Below are 12,590 nucleotides of genomic sequence, written 5' to 3'. Positions count from 1 at the left end.
ATCAAAGCAAAACTCTATTGATTCACCCTCATGGGGGGTGGGGGAGAGTGCAAATTTTTGTTCTTAACATTTCATTTCAGTTGTGTGGCTGGCTGGATCCACACATAGCTGCAGGAAGTAGGCAGAGATGGAAGTGAAAGGTCAATATTTAGTGCAAGACATCTTCTTAATCTGGTCTTAACATCAAAAAAAAAAAAAAGGTATTCTCTTAAAGTTATGCAAGAATGACTCCATCACAATTTTTTTTACAGGACTGACTTACTATTTTTTCAAGGCTTTTTGATTCTATCAGCCAAAAATACTTACATATATTTTCTGTGAAAATATCTATTTCTCAGTCATGTTTCAATAAGCAGTTATCCAAATTAAGCCTATAGTTTTTATGGCAAAGCACAATTCTTACATAAAGATCTATTCCTTTAACGGTAGAGGGTATCGTGATTGCTGCTTTTGGTTTTTGTAGTATTAGTATACTATAGTGCCTGAAGTAAGCTGTAGACCACTGGCTATAGGGTTGAAAGCAATCTCAAAAGAATACAGAAACATTGATTTACAGTTTAAATGGTTATTTTGCTTCATTTCTTTCCTAAGTGCTCAACAATGAAAGGTCAAACAGAGTCAAATAAGTGAACCAACAAAATACCAGCACTAAACAATTTCTGCTGATTTCTCTGGGTTTCTCAGTATGATCCTCAGCTGCTCATCTCCAAATGCTCATGACAACAGAACACAGAGATTATAAAATATCTGCATTTCTGAATCAGATTCTCTGGATCTGTTCTAACACTTATTTTTGTTAATCTTGTGTGGAGTGAATCTCCAATACTTTGCCATGATTTGGCACATGTCTGAACTTCCAATTGTGTATCCACCCTAGCAACACACTCACCAGTGATACACCATTTTCAGACTGTTCTTAATCTATTATCAGTCTACACCACTACTGCTTGCTTCCTATCTTTTCCAGAAGTTTTCTTGCCACAAACCTTTAAGAAAGTACAGGGGTCATTTGGATCCTTTCCACAAAAATAGGCATAGAATTTCTGCTTTTCTCCCAGAAGTTCTGGAATGCTTTTGTCTTTCTTTACAGAATGTCTGCCTGGATCTCAAACTTCTCATAATTCCACCTGTCTACTCCTGGAATTGATTTTCTTCCAATAATCATCTTAAACAATCCTTATTCTTTTAGTGAAACTATCTTAGCCAAATTCCAAATTCTTTACAAACAGCTGCAGTGGTCATTTCACTTAAAAATTATTAATTGAAGTCAAAACCCTCTTTAGATTATAAAAAATGATAAAAAAAATTAATCCACAAAATTTCATTCCTTTCTAATTTTTTTCCTAGTTTCTTCACTATTACAGTACAAGTAGATCATGATTTGAAGCTCTTCCTTGATGTCAGACATTTATTTTGCAGATGGAAGTTTTGGAGATTTTCACATAATCACATACCTCTAAAAGCAGCTTTCAGAAATGAATATACACATTTTATGTATAAATTTTAAAATCAGTTTTCTTACTACTGCCCCTCTCCTTGTTACACCTAAAAGATTAGCTGTCATTCCATATTCTCTTATCTCAAACATTATTATTTCTTTCATTATTTACTTTCTATCATCTCATATTAGCATTGACTAGTGTCAAAATGTAAGGAAATGCTAGATACTTTAAAAATCCTAGATTTTTAAGCTTACTTTTTTTTTTTTTAAACAAAACCTCTATTTGGCAGCCATATTTAGAAGACTGAAATACATTGGACAGAATTTAAGACAAAAAATAATATTTTGGGGGATCACAGTTGAGACTTAATAGTCTGTTTCCACTGGCAAATCTATCTATGTAACTTAACAAAAATTAAATCTGAAAAACACTTCTGATACTAGCACCTCCTATACTAGGTTTAGTTGAGAGCACGTTAGTTTCTCCAGTTGTAGCACTCCTTTCTATGGGTTCTTAACTTTCTTCACAGTTTACCGTTTTCAGAATGAGCACTTGTGAACTGTAATGGTCCCAAAGCAGTCATTATAACCATTAGAGGCATAAGCACTGTTAAACACTCCACACAAGTATTTACAGAATAGAACTAAGACGACTTTAAAATTGACATTATAGTCTATGTGGTAAATAAGAAAACTCCTGAAAATTAAGGTCTCTCTACTACTGCAGAGTTGCTTGGTTCACAAAACTAAAATATTTTCCTTTTTTAGTTTAATATTCTAATAACTGTCCTGCTACCCTCGCCAAACACTGAAAGGGAACAGTGGGGAAGTTGGAAAGATGCTGTGCTGCAGAGAATCGTACATAATCTGCCTTCTATGTGGCTTCAGGGATACGGATTGTTTCATTGCTGCTTATTGTGATCAAACTGATAATCTAATATTCCAGGCTTAAGAAATTAGGCTGTCTTCCTGGAAACACAAGTAACAAGTTCAGCTAGATCCATTCACAGATTATAGGAAATTATTTCCACATCACATTTACATTTTCGTGTATGACTATGACATTTATACACAGGCATAATGACAGAATATTCAACATGAGCAAAATCAAATATTATTATCATTGGCAAGAAATGGTAAGTGTGAGCTAGCGCAGAATTGAAAACACCTTCTCAAGATCTCCTACAAGGGAATATTCCTTGCCAAGAAAAGTGTCATAGGCCGGAATACAGTTCAAAACTTTAGTTTAATTATTGCAACAAAAACAGTTACTTTGGTTTATTCTGCTTTATCATAGGAGACAAAAAAATACACATTTGGATATTTTATCCTTCTACTGTGACAGTTAATAAAACAGAAAGCTTTAGTATGATATTTGTGTTACAAACCCACATCCAGAAATTCTGTAACTACCCAATAAAATAACCATCTAAAAATGTTTGAATAAGCAGCTTTTGGAAAAGGACTACACCTCTTTGTTCAAAACTAGCTTCAGAAATCTTTAAATGGCTAAGTAGCCAAAGTCTGTCCTTTAGTGCAATCACAGCTACAGACAGTGGACATTTGCTATAAAGAGTAGGTATAGGAAGGCAAAATATGACACTGTAAGAACTGATTTTAAATTACCTTAATTTTTACTCCAAAAAAAGTATGCTCAGGGAGGCATAATCTTTCTGACGCTTCACAGTGCCTCGAATAACTGATTTAGCCTTAAGAACTATCACAAATTAGTGTGTAATAGCATGTAACAAGCATATTAATACATAATATTGTAACATGTAATAAGTATGCTATTACGTATTATTTTAACATGTAATAATAATAATTATATAAATGGACTTATAGAATACACATCATGATGATGGGATTAAAATTTAGAAATGCTGAAAAGAGTTTCTGCAATCATAACTTGGCCAATGTTTTCTCATTTTCTACATGAAGAGACAATACATCTTTATAATTTATAATAAAAAAGTAATTGACTTCAAAATAGTATGGAAGCTAGTTTCAAAAGTATAGGTCTCTCATGTCTTTAGCAAGTTAATTTTGATCAGCCCCTTGATCAAGGCAGAGGCATGACTGCTTGAGTATTAGCATTTTTGACTGGATAAGGATCATGCTGTACAGTAAATGCAACGTTGATGCCTTACTACATTGTGAAGTGAAACATATAGCTCAAATATACGAGCAATTAAAATGTACACTTTTAAATAGCTGTTTAAAGATTCTGAGTTTAATTAAAAAAATATTTTGTCTCATTTTGACTGTCTGTATCATACAACTTGGACAAGTCAATGTATTTTTCCAGTCTGTAACAGCAAATATGATGAGCTATTTAGAGAACGTTCTTTCTAAATACCTGGTCCCAATGCATACTGCAACATAAGCATCAAGGTCACCTATTTCATGACACAGTAAAAGAGGCAGGTAGCAGATCAACCATCCTTATTAAAATATTGCCTACCATACAATGATTTTTATCTTAGTCTGGCAAAAATTAAGTAATATAAGGTAAAATTCAGTCAAGCTACTTTCAAAATAGCTTTTTTGAAAGGATAGTTATTTTGAAAATCTTAACAGTTGTATACAACTTATTGCCATTTATTACTATGCTGCACAAATTGCTCATATAGTGCAAAATATAATTCAGTTGAAAAATATAATGAGGTGATTAAGAGCATGTCTTTGAATTTTGATATCATAGAAATAAGAAGAATATGCTTTAGTCTAAGTGACTCTGCAGTTATGTAATAGTTCATGCACTTAGCATACTAACTGGTCTAATAGTCTTTTTTCATTATCTGCTATAGCCATACACATTGCTATTAGAAGAAAGCCAGCAGCTGTGAGAATACGCCTCTAGATCTATATGACTCAAAAAGGGGTCAAATAAGCAGTGAGTAGATGAAATTAAAATCAATAAAATCAAAAGACCCCAGTGGAGAGGAATTAATTTGACTCCTTTTGTAACTTTCATTTGATAGTTCAAGCAGCATTTCAGGTCAATTATATTAATAGAAACTGGCAGACTAAAAAGATGTTAATGATGATCCAGAGCTAATTAGCATAGCTATTTTCACTCCATCTTCTACAAAGAATCAGACTCTTTTTTTGATCAGTGATGGAAATTGGCAGAGGACAAAAGTATGCATGCAACAGTTTAGCAGCTTTTAGTGACAAGCCAATATTCTATGATGAAAACCAAAAATAAAACCAGAAATATAAAATAATTTATTAAATAAGATTTAAAAGGGAAAACTGTCACAAAACTAGAATGATATGGTCATTGCCAAATATTAGTTGTTATTTCTTTAATAGAAAACTATTCTACTTCATTCCTCTCGCATTTTTCACATCAGTAAAGGTTTCTGCAGACCTCTACATCTCTCCAGCACGCAGATGGTAAAAGTCATAGAAAGTGGAGAAATATTTTAATAAGAAATAAATACGAGAATAGCTCACTAAATAATACAGGATCCAGTATATTGGAACCTACAAAAATTAATCTAAGCCTTTTAAATTGATAGTTCTTCACAGGTAGATCACAATTCAAACTCCTAAATGTCATCAGGAAGAAGTAGTTTGGCTGTCAGTCACTCTCACATGCTACTGAAGCTATTCGAAGTTCAGTTTCTTCTCATGGTTTATGATGTAAGAAACTTTTTATCTGTTTCAAACCCATAGTTGCTCAAATCTGGATACTCAGACACAAGAAATATGATTTGGAAGCACAGCTATTCCCAGTCATGAATCTGAACACAAACAGGTAAAAATTTTGAAATGTGCAACTGAATCACTTCAAATAAAACAACTCCTGATCCATGTTTTAATAAGGCTTATGGCAACTGTTGAATCTGTTCACCTTGCCTACAAGTCTGTCTATTGCAAGGGGTATACATTACCGTGTAATTAGGCAGCAGTCATGAATGATGCTGTCCTCCACAAATATGCCACTCTCTTCATCTGTTTCGATCAGGCGACCAGCATGGTACCAATGTACTTGGGTGGTATTGTCAACATATGTTGCAGTACACTGAAATGGTAAGCGGTCTCCATGAAAAACCACTTGTCTTTGTGATGGGATCAGCTCAAACAGAGGTAGTTCCAGAGGCCCAGCTGCAGGGAAAACAAAACAAAAATAAGGAAAAAAAGTCACAATGAATTCCTATGAATACTGTAAGTGAACTAATGGTATATAATTCTAGCTTCCTAGATCTTCACGTTAAACCACTAATATAAAAGATATGTCCACAAACTACCCACTTAAGTTTGATCATGTTGTCAGTTCTAAAAATCACATTTCTTTCATTGGTGTAAGCCCAGTTAATTACAGGATTACTAGAATATCTACAGAAAATGGGTTTCACAGAATAGTTTACAGAATGGTTGAGGTTGGAAGGGATCTTTTGGGATGCTCCAGAACAGACTCCTTCTCAATGCAGGATGCTTTACTACAGAGGTATACAGAAAAAACAAACAAACAAAACCCAACAGTCTTTGAATTAAAAACAAAACAAAAACCAGCTATTAATATAGGTACAGTTAACATTTGTAAGACCACTTCACTGTCAGTGGATGAAATTCCCACTGCGCTCCAGAATGACATGTATTCACTCCAGAGAGCCTAAACTGCTCATATGCCTGGAATTTAGATACTAGTAAGGCTAATAACAAACTTTCCCCTGAAGTTCAACTGTCCCTATGATTTGTCATTTCCCTGTTCCTTCTGCATCTTCCACAAGTCATCTTTATTCTCTAGATGTTTACCCAACATTAAATATTTATCTAAATAGTTCTTTTTGCCTTTTAGTAGTGCAGTACACTTTGCCATCTTTTTTCAATGAATTTTATCTCACCTGTCTTTCCCCAAGAAATAGCCCAATAATGAGAATATTGCATAATCTAAGCAGAATATTACAAAAAACAGCTGCCATAATCACAAACACAAATACCTAAACACATTTAGAAAATAAATAGCACTGTAAATTTGGAGGGCATATGCATTTTTGGCCCTGCTGAAAGTCTGCTAATTTCATAGATTTGACAGTGATTGAAGGCTATATCCTTCAATCCTACAGTCTCTGTAGAGACTGAATCTCTAGACAGCACTTGTTTTCTTCCATTTCTAGATCCCGAAACTACCTTAACAGAACTTCCGTAAAATATTTTCTATACCTTATGAGATTAATGCTATTTCTTTAAATCTGTAGCAGAACATTGAAAAGAAGCATTTTAGGAAAAGTAATTGAAACAGAGGCTCTGCATCTAAAGAAAGAAGATCATCTTCTATGCGATAATAAGGAATAAAGGAAAACCTTATTTTCTTTTTTTCCTGACAGTCTTCTTAGGCAGGAGAAGAAATTTACTACCCCTGATACTTTGTCATCATTGCACAAAATTCTAATGGTAATAAAAATACTAAAGACTCACATATGTGATTGATAAACACACTACCATGAACATCCTGCATAACAGTTCCTAAAATACAAGCTTTTCACCTCAGCCTACAGTGCCAAAACAATTGACTCAGCCTGAGTCATTTTATAACCACTGCTGCAATCTCATCTGAGACAAAATGTCTACAGTCTTGCACCTTGGAAATGCTTCTACACTTTCTTGATGAGGAAAGAGAATCTTTAAGCTAGATATTCCTCTTCCCTATTTTCCTTCTGGTTTCATTTAAAGCCCTCTCATCACTAGTATCTACCCAGGTTACAGGGTTGTCAGCTGAAAGGCCACCCTTCCACATTTGCATCACTAGTAACTATCTCAAAAATCTATTTTTCTGGCAAGTACTTTGACTTTTTATTTTTTCCATTTCACTGCTCACCATTTTAACTTCTTTAAACTTTCTCCTCAGAATCCTCCATTGCCTGTAATAAATACAGATTAACTTAACCATGCCTAACCAGATTGCAAGCCATAATCACAGGTTCTACAATTGCTAAAACTTTTGGACAACCAATAGCATTTGCTCCTCTCCTTACTCAGCATGCCACCTTAACATGCTCCTTTATGTCATTCAAATGTTGTCTGTGGAACACTTAAATTGTGAGAGGCTGCATTTATAAACCTAGCTTTGGGCCCTCAATACTATTGGGGAATTTAAATGTTAAATAGTATGTTCATCTCCTGCTTTGCATAAACAGTGAGAGGGCTCACTTCCACGTTTTTACAGAGTAAGAATGCCGGCCAGCATAATACACAGGATTTGTACACGAGTGAATATGTGATATTGCTGGCCGGGAGAAGCACACAGAGGATTAAGGGGCTAGCTACTATTTACTGAAATGTTGTAAGTCTGCTGAGACTATAAAGGGCAGGCTTCAGAAATCCCTCCTTACTCATGTATACAACCTCTAGTTTATCTACATCCTGCATTCAGCTCTGTGGCCCCCAACACAAGGACACAGACCTGTTGGAGTGAATCCAGAGGAGGGCCACAAAGATGATCAGGGGGCTGGAGAACCTCTCCTACGAAGACAGGGTGAGAGAGTTGGGGTTCTTCAGCCTGGAGAAGAGAAGGCTCCAGGGAGACATTTTAGCAGCCTTCCAGTACTTAAACGGGGCCTACAGGAAACATGGAGAGGGACTCTTTATCAGGGAGTGTAGTGAAATGACAAGAGGTAGTGGCTTTAAACTGAAAGAGGGTAGATTTAGATTAGATATTAAGAAGAAATTTTTCACTGTGAGGGAGGTGAGACACTGGAATAGGTTGCCTAAGGAAGGTGTGGATGCTCCATCCCTGGAAGTGTTCAAGACCAGGATGGATGGGGCTTTGAGCAACCTGGTCTAGTGGGAAGTGTCCCTGCCATGGTACAGCGGTTGGAACTAGATGATCTTCGAGGTCCCTTCCAACCCAAACTGTTCTATGATATGATATGAAACGATATCCTTCCAACCAGCTGAGCTCTTTGAGAATGTACCTATTTGGGTTGGCCAAATTGACAAATAATGCTGCAAACTTATTTTACAAATGAAAGTAGTAAAATTTCTACAGATTACGACATTTGCAGACCATGAAGGGTACACTTAAGTACTTCTGCAAAACATCTGCTTTTAATCTCCATGATGTCTACAAAAAAAATTATTACCAGAGCTAATCTTCAGTTGTTTTCCAGGGATAATCATGATTTAAATGACTGAGGCTGGTTCTGCAACTATTACTCATGCAAAAGTTCCATTTGACTTCAGTGACACAGCTCACAGATATAAGGATTAATTGCATCAATAAGAGGTTCAGGATTAGGGCCAATACCCTTTATCCTTAATGGCTATAAAACCACTATAGTTCCATCAGCATCAGCTGGAAATACTTATTTTAAATCCATAATCCAACAATCCTTCAAATTCAGAATAAAAATAAAAGTATTTACTAATGCTGTACACACGTTTTCAAGCTTGACTTTGAGAATAAAGCAAGAAGTAAGAAATTCTGAAAGTATTTGGATAATTTTGGCATTAATTTGACAGCACTTGAAATATAACAGCTCTGGCAAGCATATCGCTACACAACAGAAATTTTCTCTTTGATTATGTGATTACTAAAGACCAAATAAATATAGATCATCTCTGATGTTAATATATGCATGTGTGCCTGTGTGCATGGCAGATACAGTTTACTATTGTATCCTGCAAGAGGAGGAAATAACTTAGGGGAATTTTATGTATTTAATTTTTACACACATGAAAAATATTCCAAGATTGTCCTTCCAACACAACTGACTCTGCTGCCCTCCAGTTTGGAGCCAGTACTACCACCTGCAAATAAGAAGTGACTCTCCTTATAGGCATTTAGATCAAAGGCTGCTGGAGTGCTTTACAGTCTTTACCTGTCTTGTCTCTCTAGTCAGCACTAAACCATGATTGCAGCAGAGCACCACAGGAATCACTGATTGCAGCATGAAACTAAAGGTCTAACCTGTCATTACAGTAATTACATCTTTTTCTTTATCTTTCACTTCTCAGCAGAAAAGGGTTTTGTTGACTGAAGGCCAGGTTCTTTATGCGATCCAGTCTTGTTTCAGATTAGCTCTAGACTAGAATACTGAGGATATACGGAGGAGGAATCAGGTTACACAAATACCACTGAATTAGAGTATCATTTAAGACTCCTTCTCACAGAAAGTATACCCCTGCACATTTTATTGCATGCAGCACCCCAGGATGTATACAAAGTTGAAAAAGAAAATAGAAATTAATAACTACTAGTAAAGTAGAAAAACAGCAAGGTGCACTGAAGCTCTCAAAGCATATGCCCTTAATATCTTTATAAAATGATTTCTCTCACCCACACGCACACACATTAAATACTTTCTGTCTTCCTTACAATTCAGTTCATGAGATTCTAAAAATAGTTCCTTTTGTATCTAATTTTGGCCTTCTTTTTTGTTTGCTGTTTTAAAAGATAGAAAGGAGAAGAATGTGAAGGATACACTGTTGTCTCTGAACATATATGGATTACAAATGCTTGTAAAAGACATAACATAAAATGCATTTCTAAGCTGTATTTTAGTTACATTTTAAATACAATACGGTCACATTTAGAATGTATGCACTTCTAATGAATGGATCCTACTGTTTTCTGGGTGAAAGATCAAAAGCAAATCTGTGAGCACAAAACCTGGCCCATGCAATAGATTTGTCTAAACACCAGAGAAAGTTGCCTAGTCATTGGCCAACACAACCAGCACAAGGTGTTGCAGACATGACCAGAGAAAAATGAAAACGTCCTACCCCAGACATGTTTACTGATTTTCTGCTGCATAACCTTAACCTGGGCAGCACAACTCTCTACACCTAAATAGCTACAATAGTGCATAATCCTGGTTACTACACTACCACATTCCACTGTTCAGTTTACCATAAACACAGTTTTCTGCTATAAATTTTCTGGTCCTCATTAACTGGCTTTGTTTGATATTAGCAGCTTTTACACAGTCAGAAATAGGAAAATCCACAGGTTTCTCCAGGTTGCCCACATAGCAATGCAGTATTACAGTGCTGATGTCTTGGGATGCATCATTGATTTCTGCCTCTTGGTAGAAAATTCAGTTTCCTATGATGCACTACAAGCTTTTGGGACAGAAAAAAGCCAGAGGTTGGCATTTTGCTTCTTGTTAATCATTTGATTTATTGTATTGCCAACGGGCTTTTTATTTGAACTGAGTGTGCCTACAGAGTGTGGCACATCCTGCTGACAAAAGTGTGAGTTAGGGCTCTAATATTTGTGTACAATCTCAGTGGGAAAGGAATGTGCATGGAAAGCACAGTGGGGGGAAGCTGGAAGTGAGGACAAACTAAAGGAACTGGTCCAATGAAAAGGACAGATGAAAATGAGGAAAACCAAACTGAAAAACATCAGTTAAAAATCTGAATTGCTGACACAGCAAATCACATCCTGATATTTACTGAATGGAATTGAAGAAAAGAGTGATCTGAATTGCTCTGAAGGCTAGTTCTGCCAAGAAGGGGACATGCTAGTACACCAGCACAAATTTCCGTATTGCAAAATCTGCTGACAATAATGAAAGGTTTGGTGTAGAAGGTCACAGACAGCACCATATGCCAAGGAAGTCAAAAATGAATACAGAACTGGAGCCAAGCTTCAGTTTTAATAAAAGCTTTGCCTGGCTCCAATTTTAACATATCAAGAAAATACAAATGCCAACATGTATTAAACACATTAAAACAAGATAAGTCTTTTGGGCTTGGGACAAGAAAGCTTTGCATCATGTTCATTTACCAATCACTGCAGACAAAATTGGAGCTTCTGCTTGTGTAACAGCTTCTTATTTCCACCAGGTTCATAATGCTGGCAGGGTAAGGCATATTCCACACCATTTTATCAGTCCCTTTCACCGTCATACATGCTTTTCAGACAGGAACATAAAGTAGATGTATTTTTTCGCAGCATCGCATAATTCAACCACAGGTTTATGTTTATTTTGTAATGCTAAGTGCTACACTGAAGTGGTAGCTACTAACCACAGAGCAAGACTTCAGACATGTATGCTGGTTTCATTTGTTACAAATTTTGTATTGCGTTTTACTCCTGCAAACTTCTGTAAAACCGTCAAAGCTGAGAAAAAGAGAGAGAAAGGACGCATGTCTTATGAGCAGGCATAGCAGAGTCAGTGGACTGAGGCACTGATGAGAATGTAGACGCTGCTGCAGGGAGCTGAACAGAAGTAGCAATCCAGGGACTTATCCTGACTTAGAAGTAGGGTGAGCCCAGGCTGTCACAGTCCACTGCTATTGGTGCTTCAGTTATCTGTATTAGCTAACCTCATAAATATACTCCATATCTACAAAACAGAAAAATAAATTCAGTGCAGTTATGCCAAGAAGAGCTACAAACATAGCTTTTGGATGACAACCTCACTGAGAAGCTCTTGGATTTCATAACTTCTCAGATTTAATTAAAATAAGTTACACCTGTGTAGAAATCAAGGAAGACAGACTGAGCTGGAAAAAGTACAATTCAAATCCAGTCACTTTTAGCAAATCCAAGTCATACAGGCTTCAGTCAGCACTCAGCAGGTGGATGACAAGTCCAGCCATGACAAAGTCATTTAACCTGTCCTTCTTTACAGGAGTTTCCCTGAGATTTATAAGCCCATGTGAAAATAAATTATAAATTTTGCACTGGGTCTAGGGACTGATGCATTGTGTCCGTTACAACCATTTTAAGTGAGTAAGCAGTGGAATACTGCTTATTTACTGATTACAGCAGTGATTTACTTGGTAGGAAAGTAGAGGTAGAGAAATACTGAGGTAGAAGGTTTCACCTAATAGCATTTAACATAAATGCCAAATATCATAACATTAATTTGTAAATTGGCCACAGCTACCTGAAAAATTTCCATAATAGGAAATTCAAGGTTTCAGTGCAGTTAATCTATTAATCAAAAATATTATCTGCACACAGGCAAAATAAAGCCCTTGTCTTGCATTGGCATATCTAGCAGAAATTTAAAAGAAAGGGAAAAGAGTTTTTTCATTACTGATTTCTTATCAAAACTGCTACCACTTTTCAATTTCTCATTTTCAAATTGTACCAAAGGTCTACTTTAGAAGCTGGGGAGCTTTTGATTATTTGCCACATCCTGAAACTTGGAGACCATGACATATTGGCAGCTATGGTATT

General features: G+C 36.0%; 1 protein-coding gene across 2 annotated transcripts in view; it reads right to left on the bottom strand.

Annotated features, from left to right (window-relative positions):
• Positions 1-12,590, bottom strand: part of LOC104352288 (adhesion G protein-coupled receptor A3) — a 280,884-nt gene that overhangs the window by 145,265 nt on the left and 123,029 nt on the right. For both annotated transcript variants that reach the window (XM_086466587.1, XM_086466588.1), the window contains exon 7: positions 5,344-5,557. In XM_086466587.1, coding sequence (XP_086322713.1) covers positions 5,344-5,557 — 214 coding nt within the window. The remainder of the gene's footprint in view (positions 1-5,343; positions 5,558-12,590) is intronic.

The sequence above is a fragment of the Leptosomus discolor genome, chromosome 6 (genome assembly GCF_034619465.1).
Source record: "Leptosomus discolor isolate bLepDis1 chromosome 6, bLepDis1.hap2, whole genome shotgun sequence".
Lineage (NCBI taxonomy): Eukaryota > Metazoa > Chordata > Aves > Leptosomiformes > Leptosomidae > Leptosomus > Leptosomus discolor.
This window is presented reverse-complemented; position numbering and strand designations above follow the sequence as displayed.